At 39.8% G+C, this 21,167-nt stretch overlaps 1 protein-coding gene across 3 annotated transcripts in view; it reads right to left on the bottom strand.

Annotated features, from left to right (window-relative positions):
* Window positions 1-21,167, bottom strand: part of PLEKHA5 (pleckstrin homology domain containing A5) — a 251,604-nt gene that overhangs the window by 99,617 nt on the left and 130,820 nt on the right. For all 3 annotated transcript variants that reach the window (XM_075552021.1, XM_075552019.1, XM_075552020.1), the window contains exon 4: window positions 1,753-1,836. In XM_075552021.1, the coding sequence (XP_075408136.1) occupies window positions 1,753-1,836 (84 nt within the window). The remainder of the gene's footprint in view (window positions 1-1,752; window positions 1,837-21,167) is intronic.

The following is a 21,167-nucleotide window of genomic DNA, read 5'->3' on the forward strand; positions in this document are numbered from 1 at the left end:
AAGAAGCATTTTGGTTGTACCTCTTTTGCCGAGTTTCTGTCATAAACTTCAGAAATGTAATCAATTTCTTTGAACACATAAGTTATAAGTACAATATAACACTGAAACGGTATAAAACAATATATAAGTAGAATGCAGAACACTGTCCATGAAGAAGTGGTGTGGGGGCCACGTCTGACAGAGTGGAAACATAACACAAAGGAGAAGGAAGATTCAACTCCACCCTATCCAAGATCAGGTGTCACATGTGTCTGAACACTCCCATCATTTTCTACCCTATTCTGACAGCAATAACCTCCCCAACCCCCGACCTCCCACCAATACTCTCTGCTGGGTTCGATAATTCCTTGCATTGGCCACAGAGAACTCATAGTCAAGTCTTACGATTATGGGGTTTATAATTTTCAAAATGTTAAGGATAGAGTTCTTTTGTCTGAAATCTCTTCTCAGCATGCTGGCTAGCATGTCTTCTCTGGTCCTTAGCTTCTCAGTTACATGGTCCCTTGACCTCCTCCTTGTTCTCTGAGTCCTAATGTGTGCTGCCTGCCTCTACTTCAGTCTCGTCCACTGTCTCGTGGTCCTGGTGTTTGTTACCTCTGCTCTCCTCACCACTTCAGACAGGGATCGCTCTGCATGTGGCTAGCATTTCTTCATGATGATGTGCTTTTCTCTCTTCTTGCTTCTGTGTCAGCTCACTTACAAAACTGACCTCTTAGTATTTCACACACCCTGTTTGCGGAGCCCCACCCAACTACTTGGTTGGCATTGCAAAGGCATGTCTAGAAGAGACATATTAATTTGCCTTTACAACAGTGTTTGTGAATTACGTTCTCATCAGATTTTGAGCGCCTTCCAAACTGAAGGGCTCATCATCACGTTCTATATTAAACAATGCTCTGCTGCTCTTCAGAAGGTATTCTGTGACTCATCAATCAGAAGGGGGTCACTTTTTCCTTCGCAGTACTCGGGAAGCTCCATGACCCTGATGGTATTCCAATTATCGGTGGCATAGCTTCCTGCATCACACACACTAACAGACAGGGAAGTATGTACAGAAAGTTAAAGGACTGGGTACAAAGGGAAACAAAGGATGGCTCCTAGATATGGGGCCAAAAGAGAAGACAGGAGAGAAGTTTAGACGTTGAGATGCAGGGATAAAATTTTAGCCACGTTAAGTTTGAGATGCCTGCTGGATATCCAAGTCGAGATATGCCAAGCAAATAGAGTGTATAAGAACATATACAAGCCAGATAAATTTAGTATCACTTAAATTCAGCATCTAATTCAACAACGTCATGTTCATTTTAACAGAGTGCAGATATTCTTTCTACTTAGTCTTCTAGGTAGAAACTTAAAACTGAATTAAGATTATTCAAATATTTAAAAATAACGATAGTTGCTAAGAGCTTTATAATGTGTAAAAACGTACTTTCACACATACTTCCACTATTACCGAGAAATGGCAATCACTATTGCTGAATAAGGATAAGAAAATGGAACTCAAATGAGTTTAATAATATGACCTGCTTTACAGTCCCTCTGACCTTGAGCTTACTGCCTGAAAGGCAAAAACAATTTATAAAAACCATTCGTATTTCTCTTTCATATAAGTCGTTCTGAACTTGTTATTGAGACTTGAATGGAAATGTCCAGATAAGAAAACGGTTAATGTGTGTGAACTGAAATACACACGAGCAATCGCAATGTTAACTCTTTAGCAGGTGCAGACACTTGAGGAAACCCTCTACTTACTGCTCATTGACCACAAAAATACAATTGTCCTGTGATGGCTGTCCTGTTACTGGGTGTTTGCAGGTCACTTTCCTTTCATTATGGCTGAAAGAAGAAAAAGAGAACTTGTTGACAGTTCTGTCATCATGAATCCTTTTCTAACACTCTGGTAGTAAAATACCCATTTCTTTAATGGTTAAGTTAGTAACAAAGGAGACCAAATGTAAACCCTTAGACCTGTTCAGCTTCCTAAACATACTTTTTCCCTGTTGTCTACGGTTAAGTGTATATGGGTAAATGCGAGTGCCAGCTTCATACCACAGCTGAATGCGGGGTTCCTGCCCACCTTCCACTCTTGTAGAAACAATGGCAAACTGATTGGGGTCTAGATTATGGCTTTTTACATGTCATTGGTGGGCCATGAACAATGAAAACTAGCATCAACCCACATTTATTTCTTTGTGTACTAATTTAGAAAGCCAAAATTCATATATGGAGGACAGAAAAGTAAATCTAACCATAAAATATAGACATATATATATAAAACATACCAATTATGCCCAATTAAAAAATATTACAGTAAATATTACTCTGGCATATTACATTAAGCAAGTAATTTCAATCTAGGTTTGGTAAAGTGCACATCCTAAAATAAATGAATTAAGACAAACTGGAAAATGCATTTAGAATCTGCAAAATGCACAATCAGCACATTAAAAAATAGTAGGTATTTTTTTGTTTGCTTGTTGGTTGGTTTTTTAAAAAAATTTTGGGTGGCATATTGTTAATACAAAGAATAACAATTATGGTCTTTCTGTTTTATTAAAATACCCTGGTATTCAAAAAATATATGTAGTACTCGACAAAGATATGTTTTAGAAAAATGGAACCTAGGGAGGAATAAAAAAATCCTAAATAAACACAACACAGAACCAAAGAAACCTAGTCTTTGTGCTTAGGAAACTCACAAACACACACACACCTGCTTTAAGTTAAAGGATGACTATTTATGAAGAATAAGGTTATTCGCTTTCTGTGTAGGTCTGAGATTAGGTCTTCTTGAAGTAAGAAGCGGGAACAAATAAAAACACACAAAATGCATCTCTCAGAGCTAAGAATATTCCTGGCTCAAAATAACCCACACCATATCCCAGTACATACAACAACCAATATACATTATCATTTGAGAATTAGTAATGTTTTACTGAGTCAAATACCATAAAGCTGAGATTTACAAAAGAGCTATCATTGGCTTTTTGACCTTAGAAAAGTTACTTTCATTACAAAGAAAAACTCCAAGATATTGTACATACAAATATTGATTTGTTAATTTAAAAAATTACTATATACTTATTACATGTGCTTTATATTATGAGAAGCCCATAATTACACACTGATAATTTTCTTACATAAATAATACACTTAAGTTTCTGTCCCAAATTATAACTTTCATTATTATTATATTTATTGGTAACTATACTCTTGAAACATCATCAGTTAAGTAATATAACTATAAAAAGTGCAGCTACAATTTTCTAATTTACACACTAAATTTTATAACTCAGTAGAATTAATGAGGTATAGTGTCAGGCTACTTTGTTATCCCATCAAATAATTTATCTAATAATACATGCATACACAAATCATCTCAAATCCACTGCTGTTAAACTGATCCGGAATCACAGCCAGCACGTTTCTCAAAGCTCTGTGCCTAGCACATCTTTCCCTGCAGTGTGGCTGGGAGGTTTGAGGCACAAACCTTTCAGTTAGTAGCCAAGTGATCAACCACTGTGCTTCAAGAAGGCTCCTTAATAAACACGCAGAGTACTACATTATCTGCAAGTTAGGAGTGATTTTGTTTTACTACAGATAAGTCCAACAAGTGAGTACGGAAAAGAAATAGTGAGTTAGATCTTTATTTGTGGTCATATTTTCACTATATAAAAAGTCCACACGTGCCCAATATGATCACTGAGTCAAAATGGATGCATAAGCAAATGTGGTGAAGAAATCTAATGGTGCCCTGCTATCAAAAGATATAGCATCTGAGGTCTTAAAGCAGTGGTTCTCAACCTGTGGGTCGTGAGCCCTTTGGGGGTGGAACAACCCTTTCACAGGGGTTGCCTGATTCATAACGGTAGCAAAATTACAGTTATGAAGGTAAATAAAGCAGTCATCTAGCTAAGAAGCAACAAAGTCCACATGGAAGCACTCCAGCCTGTGTGATCATGAGGTGTTGATGGGATCAGGTATCAGGCATCAAAAACCCAGAACAAAAAAAAATCATATCATTGTGAATGAGGGGGTGTGTGGAGTGGAAACCCAAAGCCCATCTGTAGGCAACTGGAGATCCCCTTACAGAAGGGTCACAAGGAAGAGATGAGCCAGCCAGGGTGCAGTGTAGCAACAATGAAACATACAACTTTCCTCTAGTTCTTTAATGCTCTCCCCGACCCCAACTATCATGACCCCAATTCTGCCTTACAAATCCGGCTACACCAGAACATGTACAGGGGTACAGACAAGAGCTGGAAACACAGGGAATACAGGGCAGATAAACCCCTCAGGACCAATACTGAGTAGCGATAACAGGAGGGGAATGGACAACAGAAAAGTGGGTGAAGAGAGACACTGATCAGTGTAAGACATGAAAAATTTCTTACAAATTATCAAGGGTTCATGAAGGAGGGAGGGGGAAAAATGAGGAGCTGATACCAAAGGCTTAAGTAGAAGGAAAATGTTTTGAAAATGATGATGGCAACAAATGTGCTTGACAATGGATGGATGGATTGTAATAAGAGTTGTACAAGCTCCCAATAAAATGCTAAAAATAAATAAAATAAAACCCCAAAGAATTAAACTAAAATAAAAAGTCTACAGTGAAGGTCTTGCCTGTTGCTTTAAAAAGTGCAACAGAGGAAATATAGAGCCTCTTTTAAGATTACTGTATATAATAAACATTAAACTGGTAACAGTATAGATAATTATAGCCTCTGGGGATAAAGCAAAAAATACCAAACTCATAAAATATGATGACTATTGTAGAAGTATTCAAGTATGTACAGTCTACTATTCTAAAAGGGAATAAAACTCTCTGAAGTGCAATGTAACCCATGACAGGGATTAAAAAGGCATAAGAAGACTAGACTTGGTTGTGTGGTCCCAAACTGAAAAGACCCTGCCCTTACTTATAAAGGAGGATTTCCTCTTACACCTTGCCATCCTTGCCCATAGTCCACCTACAGCACTCACTGCCATTGAAGTCACTCTGATGCACTACAAGCCCACAGGATAGAGTAGAACTGCCCCTTTCGGTTTCTGAGCATGGAAATCTTTATGGGAGCAGAAAGCCTCTGGTATTTTTGTTTGTTTTAAAGGCATCGATATTCAGATTAAGAGTACTAGCAGTTTTGCTAAAAGGTTTATTTTGTAATGCTTTCATTCTAACATGGTTGATGTATTAGGGAACAATGTGAGCATAAAGTAAATTTTGTGTAAGAATCCAGCCACATAAGATAACACAAAACCCTTCTCTGCAAACACCTACCAGTACTTGACTTGCCTGTTTTATGAACTACACTCATTCAGGGTTACTGTTAGAGCTTTCAGTTCAGGTGAGATAAGCCAATCATCAACAAATAACTTCCAAGAGGAAGCTCCTCCAATACCTACTTCTATTAGCAAATTGCAGGGCCTTTTCAAGGTAAAGGGTCGCATTTATTGTATAGTATTTATGTATTTTCTTAACTATGTAACATAAATAAAACTTTACTGCGTGGTTTATTAAGATACTTCTCTATTTTTATATGCCACCAATATATTTTTTGAGTGGTACACTCTAGAGCCATTTTTCCCATAACCCTTGTAATTTAAAAAAACTAAAGTATAGTGGGATGATTTTTAGAACACACATATCATGTTATAGTAAAAATGACTATTATGAAATTACAGACTAACATGCATTTGAAGTTTTTATAGACACTTTTAAAATCGTTAGATTTATGTTCTTTGATAAAAAGGAAAACTGGAAATGACTTTTATATACAATGCATTTGTGTTTCTAGATGAATCCTTCGAGAGAATAAACAAACTTCAGGCTTTCCTTTTAAAAAAAAGACTGGTCACAGCAGAAACGAAATTCAGAAAGTAAATTCACTGTGGTCTGGCAGGGAGCCCAAATCTTTTAAAAACATGAAGTTCGGTGCTGTTCAAATATTTTACCTTCAGGCTCCCTTGTTGATGCTTTAATGTATAATTCTAGGCCAGTGGTGCCCAACCGGCGGTGATTTTATCTACAGGAGAATATTTGGCAATAGCTGAGAACATTTCTGGTTGCCTCACCTGGAAAGGTGTTACTGACATCTAATGGGGGCCCAGGATGCTTTGCTGCTAAGCACTCTACAATGCACGAGACAGCCTGTTCATCCATATCTAGCCCCAAATGTCAACAGTGGCAAGGATGAGAAGTCCTGCACTATAATACCATAATCTTCTAAGTATTAGCTAGCGAATAAAAAAAAAAAAAGAAAAACTCCTTGCCTTCGAGTTGATTCCAACTCACAGCGACCCTGGAGACCGAAGGTTTCCACGGCTTTAATCTTTGTATCACAGGAGCAGAAAGCCTCCTCTTTCTGCTGAGGGGTTGCTGCTGCAGTTAACAACCCAACATGTAGCCCCTACTCCACCAGGGTTCCTAAACTTTTATTAATTTCTCTATTCCCTTTTCACTCTTGAAACAATAGAAACAGGAAACATCAGCAGTTAAGAGTGAGATGACCCAGATTTGAATCCCCTTGGGTCCCTTTACTTGCTAGGGGACCTGAGACAAGTGCCATAACCTCTCCAGGCTTCAAATCTCCTCAGCTGTAAAATGAGGTTGCAAGCAGTAACTATGTTACAAGCTGTTCATTTATTATTTCATCTAGTCCACAAATACACATATTATAGAAGGAAGTACTCTGGAAGGAGCAGAGGACCAACCATAAACACTTGTCCAATAGTTACTTATGAGACTTCAAGCCCTTAGATTGAACATGACCCAGAATACCATAACCCAAACCACATTTACGGACACGGAGGGGATGCTGACTCACAGCCCCGCTTAGGAGAGAGGAGAACTGTGTCTATAGGTTTTCCGAGACTCTTAACTCTTCATGAACGTAGAACGCCCATCTTTCTCCTAGGGAACGGATGGTGGTTTCAAACTGCTGACCTTGTGGTTAGCAGTCCAAGGCAGAGCTGCTACAACCTTGGGCTCTGAGAGCATAATATTAATTCTCATATTCATGCACTTCAGGACTTTGTGTTTATATTTCATACTTACATATAGCCAGTAAAAGAATGCTGACCAACCAACTACTTATATACAATTTATGTAATCTCTCTTAGTTTTCATACTTCTAGTTGTGCTTTCTATTTTGCTAGAAAATGCAATTATTAAAAAGTTCCTATATAATGATAGATGCCCTTATCCCACAGAGTTTACAGTTGATAGAAAGAAGTCATATTCACAAGCTCAGCTTGAGGTCACAACTCACCTGAATCAGTACAATTAATATGTATGAAGAAACAGACAAATAGCAACACAAACTGTTAGTTCCTTGGCATTGTGTCCTCTTCACAAGATTTAATATTTTGCTGTAACTAGAAGACTGATGACTGAAAGATCTGTCTCTATGGAACGGCTATACTCAATAATAATTTTGTTTTTGAAGGCTTCTAAGAGAAATAGCCACAGAAAATAATTGTGGTATGTATGTGTCCAACTTGGTATATATTTCCATCATTATACAATAATAGAGAAATATTATGAAATATGAAATACTATCTTTTAAAATCTCTAATGTTTGTGGGCCAAATAATGAGGTGTATAGATAATTGTACCACATAACCTGGACGAGGGAGTGCTACTGCTTTTAAGGACAAACCTTAGCTCTGAGGTTTCTGGTTATGGTCGTTGGCCAACAAGTTAATTCCAACTCATAGCACCCCTATATCTTGCATGACAGGATTCTCTTGTAGGAAGGATCAAAACTGCCCCACTGGGTTTTCTAGGCCGTTTTCATTGCTGCTAGCTTGTTCCTTCTGTGGAATGGCTGGTGGGTTTGAACCAGTGACCTTTGTTTTGGCTGAGCAATTAACCATTGTGCCATCAAAGCCTCCTGGTACACAGAAAGAAAACCAGGAAAGCTGGTGAACCACCCAGGCCCGCATTCTACTGAAGGAAGCTGAGTGACCCATCAAATGCCTTCATCTGAAGAATAAGACAGCATGGCAGCAGCGGTTGGACGATAAAAGGAAAAGCCAATTCACAGTCATCCAGTTGATTCCAACTCACATCAACCTTACAGAATAGGGCAGGACTGTCCTTGTGGGTTTCTGAGACTCCTGCAAATCTGGGAAAGGCACAACTGGGATATTAGCCCTGGTGAGTCCTGATGGGGTACTGGGTCATGCGTTGGGCTGCTAACCACAAGGTCTACAGTTTGAACCTACCAGAAACTGTGGGAGAGTTGAGGCTTTCTGTTCATGCGAGCAATTTAAGCCTCGGTGTTGGAAATCCACAGGGGCAGTTTTACTGTGGCGTACAGGGGTAGCTAAAAGCCAGAGCGGACTCAACAGCACTGAGTATTGAGTTTCCAGGGTTACTGAAGCAACACAACTTTTGTACAGTTAACATGACTACAGTCTTGATCACGAGGCTTATAGAACTGGATAACAACAACATTCCTTACAAAATTCTACAATCACAAAATAAAACAAAAACCAGATGCATAAAATATATAGAATACACATTTTGAGTACAAACACAAATAAAACGACAGGTTTAGAAACACACACACAGAATATTTTCATTTACATGCTATTTTAAATTCCTAGTTCCTGGTTAAACTGAAGTAATCATTTCATTTGGAATAACATGCTACTTCAAACCACACTGGGATGGCAATTAACATATTCCACACAATTAGCCACAGCCTGGCAAAAGAGATCTGGCATCAACAAGAGGGCCATCACTTGGAGATGTTTGAGTGTGAAATAGAAAACTAACATCCGACTTTTAGGTATAGGTAAAATGCCCCTCAAGAGTCTTTAAAACATCTGAATTGATTTGATTTTGCAAAAAGGATCAAGTACCCAGGAGACTAAATTTAAAAATTAGAGCAATGCTGCGGATAATAAATCAGTTAATGCTATCAAGCTCTTTTAACCGAGGACATGGAGCGGCTATTCTCCATGTACTCGTTTGTTCTTCCGCGGAGGTGGGATGGCTCCGCATTGCTAAGGGGCAGTAGTGCATGGTTAATGAAATGGCCTGTCCGTTATTGGCATAACAGTCCCAAACCGGCTAGAGTACTCCCAAGTATCACAGGCAGACCACGGAGTTCAAAGGTGAAAAATATGTTTTTCTTTATCCCTTTTTAAAATGTTTCCAAGAATACCCTGGCCATCTTTCTCTGGAATCTCATCGAAAGCATGTTTAATTCAATCACTGGCAACTAAATGGTGAGCCTATACGGTTTTCAAAAAAGTTTGTAGAAAAATTCCATTATCGTTCAATTCCATTTTTCATGACCTTTTGAAGTCCCTGTATAAATGAGTCACAATTTTATGTGAAGCCCACTTAGATGAAAATGAATAAAGTTAATGTTAAAAACAATTTCTAGTCAATTAATTATATAATTATAATTAAATATAATTAAGCATATATTAGCTACTGCTCAATACTGCAGCTCTTCCCTACGAGAGTAGTTTTTAAAAGAAAAAGTCTATTATTTTTAGCCAGAGGTTTTCCAAGCGATTGAGACAGACAAAAGCAAGCTGTATAAAGGAATGTGGTTACATGCGTGGCTGTGGCAATAGGGTTGAAAATGTATCCACTTTACATGCACAAAAAGCAACATATATTTTAGAAAACTGTATTACCGTAGAAGCTATTTTGGTTGTCTCTTATTAAACCCATTTGCAAACCCATTGGCGTGATTTGTTCTGAGTCATGCATTTCTCTTAAGAGCAGGAGAGGATTGGATTTCCTTTTAGAAAAAACAGGCTAGCGCAGTGGTCTGGCGGCTGGCAGTTTGGCAATGCTTCTGGGAATCCTGCTAGTGAAGTCGCTCCTGTGAGCTGAAGTGTCACAAAAGTCCCCACTGATAAATGCTGTCACAGATCTGTGATGCTGTTACAGGACACGTAGGTAAAAGTGGTGGGGAAATTGGGCATTATTGCCTATCTCAAAGGTAGATGGAAAACTGCGGAGCCAACAGCTCAATGTGGGTGCTTACCTTCTCTTTTGTTCAGTTTGTTCCTAGGCAAACCCCAAAGGAGTACTGCATTTAATCTACATTTGCAGTTTGGCCTTGGCTTCCTCATTCTATGAAACCATTTTACTTTCCAGCACAGTCTCAAATCAAAGAGCTTTTATTAACAGAAAACATAAAGTCACCGCCCAATCACAGTCTAACTTCCTTTATTTAAAAAAGAATGTTTGCAGGAGGGACTCTTATTTAAACTCTTGGTTCAAAGTTATTTTAAAAATATTATTAAATGTAAAGTTCACCCATGTATATAAATCATTATTTTCCTTTGAATAAAAAGAAAAATGCTACGTTTGAATATGGCTGTTTCTTCACTTTACAATTAAACTGAAAATACGCTAGCATTGAAAACTGTGTCACAATTAAAGCCAAGGTGCCGGACAAAAAGAAAAGCACTAAAGGCAGCCTGCCTTTCCTTAAGGGCAGCTGACTTCTGGAGCCCCAGTGATCGGAAAAAATAACAACCGAGTTAGCAATTGAAGATACTATAATTGTTTTTGCAAAACATTAAAAGTATATATATTTTCCTCCCCCACATTTTAGTCTAAATGCTAGGTTCCTTTAACTGCTTCCAGACAGCCTGTTCAAACCTCAGTGATTCATTTACCCACCATCTACAAATTTTCCCTTAGGTCTTAAAACTCTATCTTCCACTCCCCCCCCCCCCCCATCATGGCTTAGAAAATGAAAATTTCCCCAGGGGGTGGGGAGAGAGAAAGGGCTCGTGGGGGTGGACAGCTCACACTGTACCACAGTAGAAATCTTCAGAGAACCTTGGAGTAAACTGAGGCTCAACACGGTCACATGGCCAGTACGAAATGACACCAAGCTGCAGTGCAAATTCCTTTCAATCTTTTCCAGGCCTTTCAATAGCTGCCCTCCTTGCCTCATAGTCTCTGACTTTTCAGGCCGGCCTTTATTTATTTATTTTTCTTGCTCAGTGGCACTAAATCAGGACAGAAAGCACTTTTCTTAAAGGCTCTTCCCCCTCTTTTGGGTGGCCCACAAAGAACCCCAGGGAGCACTCGGCTCCACCCCTCTTTGTCCTTCCATCTCCCAGCCTACCATCACTGCAGTGCCACTCCCACCTGAATCACAGCCATGAAAGCTTGACCCATCCCAATTTAGTTTCAAACCCAATACCTTTTCCTAGTTTCCTTTCTTCTGAGGCTGCGCCAGCATTTACCCCAACTCAGATACAACTATCACCACCACAAATGTTTACATGTTCCCTCACATCCCCCCGATTCCAGGTGTCAGAGAATGACAGCTGTGGAGCATGGGGAGCACCCAACAGAAGGGGAACACCAGGTTGACCCAACCAGAAGAGACAGCCTCAACCCGAACGTGAAAATCTGGTGTCACTGTACGAGCTGGAGGCATGAGTCGCTAAGAAACTCAGTAAATCACCTTTTAATAGCTATTCTTAAATAAAACCAGCACATACACTTAGAATGTTCAAAAACAACCCATTTTAATGAATTTTTGAAGCAATTTTGGCAAGCAATCCAAGAACAATCTAATTAAAGCCATGCGAGTGAAGAATAAAAAGTACCTACCACATTAAAAACTGCTATCCAACCCGAGTAATTACCCCACAGCTACATTTTAGATCACTCAATAAGGCACATTAAAAGCCAACAACAACAAAAATCTAAAATAGTTTTAAAATCCTTTCACTTTTAGTTTAACCTTGTTGATTTGAAACTTAAGGGTTGCTTGTTTTTTTTTAACATGGAAAGGTAAACTGGCATTACATGGCTAAACAGAGTTTTTACTCATCCACACTCAAGACTTAGGCCTCAATTTCCTTCTGTATAAAATGGGGCATGGGTGGATGAATGAATAAATAAATAAATAGCTATCATCATTCAAGGACTAGTAATTATTAACTGAATTTGAGTCTGCTAGGAGAGTTAGCTTTCTTGCAAAAAGTAAAATCACATCACTTCCTTGCCTTGAAAAGTTGTTCGCTCTCTTTAGTAACTATAATGTGACGCATAATGGTTCACACGCAACTGTAATTTGAGGGAAGTAGATGAAACACTGTGACATTCTCATCTCTGAAGAGGAAAAACCACTTTCAACAAATGTACATCATTTGAAACAAAGCAGAAACAAGTCAGTAATTAGAACATTTATTCTTAGCAGTTAAAAGTAATGATGTTTAAATATAATATAACTAGGATTACATTAATTCAGACAATTCTGTTACTCCATAACGAGTGTTAATTAGTAATGTTTCATTTTAATTGGCATAAAACGGGGTTTTGCTATACCACTGGGAAGGAAGAAAACAGCAAATTAGAAAAAGTTCAATAAAAGGATCTCGTCTTATAGCAGGTAAAATACATCTTTCCCAATGGAGTCAAACTGACAGAATAGTTCAACTTGTAGAAAAGCAGCCGCTCATTTAATTTTACGGTTCTTCATCGCACATTTATCTTTTTTCAATGCGGCATGAGCTTTTTGTAAGCAATCATTACAATAACAAAAGCCAGTCAAACGATGCCTCTATGAAATAAGATGGTTTTGTATAAAAATGGGTTGAGCCTATCAACTGCCCTCTCTGAGGCTAACAGGGACAATGAAGCAGCGTGTTTCCATCATGATTTACAGCCTTGGAAATTCTATGGGATAAGTTCCACTCTTCCTAAAAGGTCCGAAGAGTCGAAAGGGACTGGGTTTTAGGCTGGTCAACAATTATCCACAAGTACTGAGAAACATGGCACTTACAGTTGGTCAAGAGTGTGACAGAAAGACAAGCCTACTTCCCACACAAGAGAACAAACTCCGACAAATGGGTTGGGGGAAAATCCAAAGACCAATGTAAGACCCTGTCAGGGCAGTATTTTACTCCAGAGATATACGAGGGGGCTTTAAAGGGATCATGGAAAAAGGACTTTCTCCACATGTACTTCACACCAATAGAGTTCAAAGCCATGGCAGGCTAACACTCGGCTACAACACTAGCAAGTTTTAACCACCAGAGTGAAAATGGAATCTTTCCGAAACAAGTATCAAGGTACTCTCCTCATTCATTTACTATAATCCATTTATTCCTGCTCAATATTTCCAAAGTACCTAGAACTTACAAAACGCAGCTCTGTCAACCAAGGCGAAAGAAAAATTAAGGTCAACACTATGACCAGCCAGTTGCCGTTGTCAAAGATGACTCACTGAGGGCAGCCCCACAGGCGTAAAATCTAGTGCTGAATCGGAGTTTGCGGAGTTCAGTTGCAAATGTAAAAGAAAGGATACTTAACTTTTTCTTTAGGCTACCTAAGAGCTCTCTGGTGCTGAAGTTAAGTCCTGTGGCTAGCCACAGGACGGAAGGTCCCGAGCACTCTGGGAGAAAGATCCAACTGTGCGTCCGCCTTGGAAAGCCCACAGAGGGGACAGTTCTTGTTTTTCAGGGCCGCTGTGAGTGGGCATCAACTTAACGGCAGTGGGTTCGTCCTTTTAGGTTTTATCAGGCTATATAGTACTGACGGGAAGAGTTTCTCAAAGCATAGCTTATTCCTTGGAAAAAGGCATATATTTTATTCTCTGTAGCTTTAGACCAAAGCAAAACATGGGTGCATTTCCTCTCCCCCTCCTACCACAGCTTTGCTTGTGACCCCCCCTCTTTTGCCAGATTTAATTTCCTGTTCTTACTAAACAGTAAGTAGCTTCTCTTCAAATGAACTTTATTGTCACTTAAGCCAATGACCTCTGATGCCATGACGTCTGAAAAACGTCTTTGTTTGAAATGTATACTGAATACATTCCAATTCATTGCTATGACAGAAAGGTACTGATTAAAATAGTGCTATTTTAAGACCACATAAAATATTTTAAGTGGAATCAGATAAAATTTTAAAGATAATGCAAGTCCTCATGAATAATCCATATACTTATATTTTCTATCTTGGGCCAGAATCTTAGCTAGAAGCCAAAAATTTTGCAGCTTAAGGGAAAATACGTGGATATTGAATTAAGGCTGTCAAATCAAATAAAACAAACTTGAAACCTACTTCCAAATAACTATGCTGCTAAATATAGAAGCAGCCATAACATGAGGTAATTATTGTTACTTCCTTAAATTTGGTATCTTTGTACATTCACATACAAAAAGCTAATTTGGATAATTTCAATACCCAACTATATTATTCACATAGAAAATAAATATGACAAAGTTTCTTTTAGTTGCTTCATAAATTTTAATTGAAAATATGTAACATATTTATTAAAAATCTCCATATTTTCTTACCCTAGAATAAGAGATAAATTAATTAGAAAAATTCTCCCTAAAAGACTTTAAAATCCCCAAACTACTACTGAACCCAAATGAAAAGAATTTTGCTTCTGGATATACCATAAAATATTATAGAATTAAACTACCCAGTCACTAAAAATGGAGTAAAAGAATCATAATCAAAATAGCTCCATCCTCCTCACAGAATTCTTACCAATACAACTTAGCTTATAAACTAATGTTTTCAAACCAAGTAAATCAATTTATATATTACCACTCAAATAAAGAACATACACTGACAATGTTAATGAGACATAAAAGTCTTGAAAAAGGCACGTTGCCCAGTCTTGAGAATCAGTGACAGTAGTGACTTCCTTATTTCTATACATACTAAAATGCTGTGTACAATAATCTCCTGCTGTTATATTACTCTTAAATTTTAGTTTAATAATGAATTTGACTTCAATCACAGCACTAAAAGGGCCCAAATAATTAAAGAATACAATAAACACCAGTAACTGTTAACTAGTTTAGACTAGTATCAGTAGAGGGAGGTCCAGTGGCTTAGTAGTTAGGCTATTGGTGGCAATTTGAGCCATCAGTCACTCAGTGGGAGAGACAGTAGTCTACTGCCATAAGGATCCCCACCCTTGGAAGCCTTCTGGCAGCGTTACTCTCACCTACCAGTCTCTAAGAGTTGAGAATGGCTCCACGGTGGTAGGGTTAGCACCAATATACTTTCTTTCAAAAAGGAAAGAAAGGGAAAATATCAATACTCAAAATAAATATTTTTGGTATCTCTACAGACTCATTGGGGGAAACTATTCATTAAATGCTCTTAAAAGAAAAGGCAATTTCGAGCTTTTTCTCTGGGTTAAAAAATAAGTATGGTAAACAGCTTAAAATGTATAGGTTTTTAGGCAATTTGTAATGAGCATGTAGTATGTAGCCTAAAGCTAGGAAGAGACTAAGAGGAAGGCATTTCCAATCTCCACATTCTAGAATATCCAAACTGGATAGATGCGTAATAACTATATTTCAATTTCTACAATTCTTTAGTGATGGGAACATTCATAACAAATCATTCATACAAATCATTTGTGCCAAGTACCACGCCTGGCACTAAAGCTTACACCACGGGATCATTAACTGAGGGGGACGAGGACTACTGCTCTTTTAGCCATCAGCTATTTACTATTAATACACAATGGTAACAAGAATTACTCACCAGTCTTCATCAAAATCAGATTCTTAAAGAGACATTCAACTACAGACAAACAGGATGCTGGCACGCAAAATGAGTCCACTCCTTTGTCTCTGAGCGTCTCCCAAATGAGCAGTGTGGGGACCAGGCACTCAGGAAATGCTCTGTGGCTGTCAGCCGGCCCGCCACTCTGCAAGTCTGACACCAAACTGACGTCACGCACTGACATGTCACTGCAGCCGCAAATTAAGGCAGCTTCTCCAGGAAGAATGTGTTGTGATTATGCATGTCTTCTTCCAGCCGTAGAAGTAAAATATGATTTCAATTCCCTTACAATTGGCACACAGGGAGGGAGGAGGGGAAAAAAAAGAGCTGATACCAAGGGCTCAAGTAGAAAGGAGATGTCTGGAAAATGATGATGGCAACATATGCACAAATGTGTTTGAAACAATTGATGTATGGATTGTTGTAAGAGCTGTAAGAGCCCCCAATAAAATGATTTACTATAAAAACAAACAAAAAATTGGCGCACAGCTCCGTGTAAACTGCTGGGTGGTACGGCTGTAAAAGTGGCTTTTAAAACTTAAGGAGAATTTTTAAATAATGTTTTCTCCGACGAGATAGGTATTTCCTGTCAGAACATACCAATTAAAGTGATTTCTTTTCAAATAGTTTTTGTGGCTGTTGCTTCCAAAGCTGTTGAGCCTTTTAGAAAAATTCAACCAATAAAACAGATACACTGAAACCCAAACCAAACTCACTGCCATTGAATTAATTCCAATTCATACTGACCCTAACTGGGGTGTTGGAGGTTTTTTTATGGGATTAGACAGCCTCATCTTTCTCCAAAAGAGCACCTGGTAGATTTGAACTACTTACCATGTCGTTAGCAAAGCAGAAGGCTAAAAACTGCCTAGAATTTCACCACCTTACTATATGAAGTGCTTTATAACCCTGTTTAAGTTGACGACGGCCGTTTACTATACGTGCTTTATAACCCTGTTTGAGTCTCATCGCCGCAAACAATAGATTTTGTGAAATCCCCAGCAAAATGTCACCACTATCCAACCCATGGAAGCATAGTAGCTAGCAACAGAGATAAAGATATTTACATTCTGGTGAAAATAACTTTTAGGCCAGAGTTTGAATATGTAAATAAATTTATACAACACAAGAATCATGCCATATACATGTTGTTCTGTGACCTGTATCGGTTTTTTTCACCCAGTGTGTCCTAGAGTAAGTTCTTGGAGTGGTCACAGACAAGTTCTCTCAGGAATACACTTGTCACACTGCAAACCACTCGCACAGCCATCGAGTCAGCGCCGGCTCACAGCTACCACCCAGGACAGGGGAGGGCTGTCCCTCCGAGTTTCTGTTTTGAACTGCTGACCCTGCAGTTAGCAGCCCAACGTGGAACCACTACGCCACCAGAAGCAAGATCCAGTCAGAACAGTGGCTTCTGAGAGATTCGGCTGTGCCAGTTACCTTCCCGGCACAGATGAAGGTGATGGAAACTGTTCTGAGATTTCAAAGAAGCAATTCGATAGATTTTCTCAAAGGACACAAGAAGATCACTGGGGGCTTTTTATGAACTGAAAGCTGCCCTGTTGGAAAAGGCCAGGAATACTGTGCCACGGAATTCCTTCCTATCACAACCATGTACCTGCTCATCAGGAAAGAATAACAAGGGCTGTCCTCCATGAATGTTGTTTGAATTGACCCACTCACCCGACAGCCCTGATCTTATCCCTTTAGACTTCCTTTGCTTCCCTAAACTCAAGGAACATTTAATGGCACATAATTCGAGTCCCTTGAGGATGCTAAAACTGTCATTTTTATGTAGTACAACTCAAAGGGCGCACAATTTATAGCTACTTTACGGGACACAGAACCGCCTGCTAGGCTTTCAGAATCTGTTGGTCTTTACTGGAGCAGAAAACTCCAACCCAAACCCACTGTGCTCATGGAGAGCTTGTAGGACAATGGAGAGCGGCCATTTAGGTGCCCAAGGCTGCGGATCTTTATGGGAGCAAAAGGCTTTATCTTCCTTCCAAGGAGCAGCTGGTGAGGGTGGTACTGCTAATCTTGACATGTAACCCGTATGCCAGTAGGGCTCTTCTGTCACACTAGGTTTTGACAAATATATTTCTTTATTGCAAATAAAAATATATACCGTTTTGCTGTTCTAATGTGAGTGTGTATGTGTGCGGGTGGTGGTGGTGGTGGAGTGGGATGAGGCAGGGTAGTGGCTGTTTAGAGACAGAATTCTTACCTTCCTTGAAGGAGACCAGGGTTAGATTCCCAGTCAATGTACTTCAAGAAGAGGTTCCACCATCTGTCAGTAAAGGCTGTATGTGACTACGAGGCACAGGTTTCAGGAGCTTCCAGACTAAGAAAGACTGTGTAGAAAGGCCTGGCTGCCAACTTCTAAAAAAATCAGCCAAAGAAAATGATAAAGCATAATGCTTTCGTTGCATTGCACGTGGGTTGCCACGAGTCAGCAGTGGACTGAGTGGCAGCGAATAACCGTGTGTGGAAGAGAAACAATGCAGCTCTCCAGATGTCTATTTGCTTGGGAGGCAGCCCATCTCCTCTTTCCCAGTTTCCTAAGCAGAATCAAGTTACTTATTTGGACTTCTATTCCTTTATATGAAAAATAAGGATAATAATTTAATCCCTGTGGGGTTTGTTTGAGAAATATGTGGGGGGAAAAAGAAAACACGGTAAGCTATTAGAACAGTGAGTGCTACACAGCAAGTGTTTAATTAAATACATGTTAACTTATACATAACTGCTGACCATTTCTGTTCTGGAGTTCATTCCTTTACCCCAAATGGTAAATCTTTCTTAATAGAGTACACCCAAACAATATTATATACTTACTATAAATATCTTGTTAAAATGCTAATGGCATAACAAATTCTCAGATACTTCGATCCGAGTCATCTTACAACAAAATGCGGCATGAAACATAACACCAGTTATGTTACATATGAAGTGGCTGAAAGAAAATTAAAAATAGCACCTCAAGTTGAGAAAACAAAATCATTCCATCATGTAGCTTGAAATGTAGACAAGTAAGCCAACACAATTTGCTATAACCAGAAGGGTTTGCATATGTTTTAGAGAAGTAGTTATTCAAGAACTATTATTCCTTTTTCCTCCCTAAAAGTGAAGATTTCTCTAGAGTCAGTTACCTTCAGTTTAAATTTCTCATACCAAGAGAAAAAAAAACCTCATTCTTGAAAACATTAAGAACAAGTTCAAGCAACTTTCCCCCAAAATTTTAAAGGCAAAATACAGCCCCCTTCAAGTGGCAAGAATCATAATAACCTATATGTTAAAATGAAATAAGCTCATCGTCCTTATTTCCTAGCCAATGTGTTGTAACACACTATCTGTGAAGAAGAATTTATATTATTTTAGCAGATCTGGTTTAGTTTTACCCATTATTGTTTAGTCCACTGCCTTAAGTCGATTCTGACTCGTGGTGCACCTACTAAGACAGAGCACAATGGTTCGTAGGGATTCTGAGACGGCGCAGGGGCAAGTAGCCTGGTCCTTCTAGCACGGATTTAAATCTGAGGCCAGCGTAACCCATGATGCCGCGGGGCTCCTTCACGGTTACGCATGCCATGGCATGGACCTCTCCGGAGGCAGAAACCTTTGTCAGAGCACAGCGTGTTGGCATGGCCACACAGGGCCCGGTGGTTCTGCGCTAGGCGGTGGGGAGGAAAATCGTAAAGCAGCAGCAGAGTCCTGTCAAGAGCCGCTGGCAGATTACAAGGGATAAACGTAAGTCTACAAAGTGCTTGGCTTCCGGAGTTAGCAGCATCCTGCACAATTTCTCTAGAACCTACCTCAAGGCGCAGGCATCTTCATCTACCTGCCTGCTCCCGCCCCCCCCCCCCCCCCCGGCTGACAACCACAGGGCAAGCACTGTGGTCAGGCAAAAAACAAAAACCCCAAACCCAACTCGCTGCTATGGAGTCCGTTCTGCAATTGTGACGCTGTAGGAAAGGCAGGGTGAGACTGTCCTGCTGGGTTCCCAAGACTTGATTGAAGGAGAAAGCCCCATCTTTCTTCGGTGGGGTAGCTCTGAACTGCTGACCTTGTGGTTAGCAACCCACATGGCAGGCAGGGGGCACAAAAGAGGGAATGGAAACAAGATGACATCCCTGTTTTCCATGCCAGAACAGCCTGAAATGGATAGCTGAATGGGGAGAGAGAGAGAGCTGTAAACAGATCATTACAACATAACCCAATTTGCAGAGCACAGAAGAGGAAGTGGCTAAAAGGCCGAGAGAGTCTGGGAAAGGCTTACCAGAACAAGGGACAGCTGACCTGGCGATTTTGAGATGAAAGTTCAGGCAGAAGCAGCAGGAGTTGTAAAGCACAAATTTAAGACGCAACTTAAATTTTATACCTACAAAAAGTACTCCATGAACACGTTCATTTGAAATTACTCATTTTAGAGAAAAGCTGACGAGCAATGGGCAGCTCTAACAAGTGCCTCCTTTAACAGTCTGCCCAGCTCAGCTCTTCCCACAGGTTGGCGATGACTAGGTTCGCTTTCTCAGTTCGGTCGAAACCACCTTTCAGGAAAGACAGCCGCGGTGGACTGAGGGCACGCACTGCTCCGTCAGGGCTGGAGCGACGCTAATTGCAGTTAGGTCGTGGAGCATGGGCCCCACCCTGCATTTGTGGCACCCTCCTGTGTACGGACCTGTGTTGTCCAGTCCTGTGCCATCCCCAGGATCCACGGTGGATCAAGCTTTTGTGATCCACCGGGACGTCAATGAGTTTTGGAAGGAGATTACTCGGCCTTTCTTCCCAGTCTGTCTTTAGTCTAGAACAGCGGTTCTCAACCTGGGGGGGTCACAACTCCCTTGGGGGGGGGGCGTTGCCCAATTCATAACAGTAGCAAACTGGTAGTTATGAAGTAGCAATGAAAATAATTTTATGGTTGCGGGGGTCACAACACGAGGAACTGTATTAAAGGGTCGCAGCATGAGGAAGGTTGAGAACCACTGGCACCAAATCACACACGCTGCCATCAAGGTGATTCCAATTCATAATGCCCCTCCGTGGGGTTCCCAAGGCTGACAGGAATGCACAGCTTCATCTTTCTCCTGCAGAGTGGCTGATGGGTTTGAACTCTCTACCCACTTTGTGGCTGGCCGCACAATACCTAACTCATAGAGCCATCAAGACAGGAAATTCTACATTTAAACGAATATTGCTTTAAAATGTTTCTAAACTATGAAGCAGGAGCCGCGCTTCATTAGAAAGCCCCATAAAATGTCCAGAGACCATTGCCAATGCATTTGCATTAAGTAATGTGCTTCGGTAAGTTCCTCAGGCATATCTGTATTAATGAGTCAAAATCCAGTCCTGTAACTACCATTTCTATGAGGCTTAAAACCCTTGACCACTCTTTCCTTAAAAAGTCACACGTGACATTGACTTGTAGTCACTTGGTTTCCAAGATTCTACTTTACAAAGTAAGGTTATGCCCCATGACTTGATGTAGCATGAATGTTTTCGGATTTTGGTGCCAGTTTACTTGTTGCAGATAACCCAAATATAAGTCGTTTTAATGGCAGAAGACAAATCTTTTACCACTCTCTATTCTACACAGTGCCTAAGAGTGTCTATCTATGTGAAGCACTCAAAT

The sequence above is a fragment of the Tenrec ecaudatus genome, chromosome 6, assembly GCF_050624435.1.
Source record: "Tenrec ecaudatus isolate mTenEca1 chromosome 6, mTenEca1.hap1, whole genome shotgun sequence".
Lineage (NCBI taxonomy): Eukaryota > Metazoa > Chordata > Mammalia > Afrosoricida > Tenrecidae > Tenrec > Tenrec ecaudatus.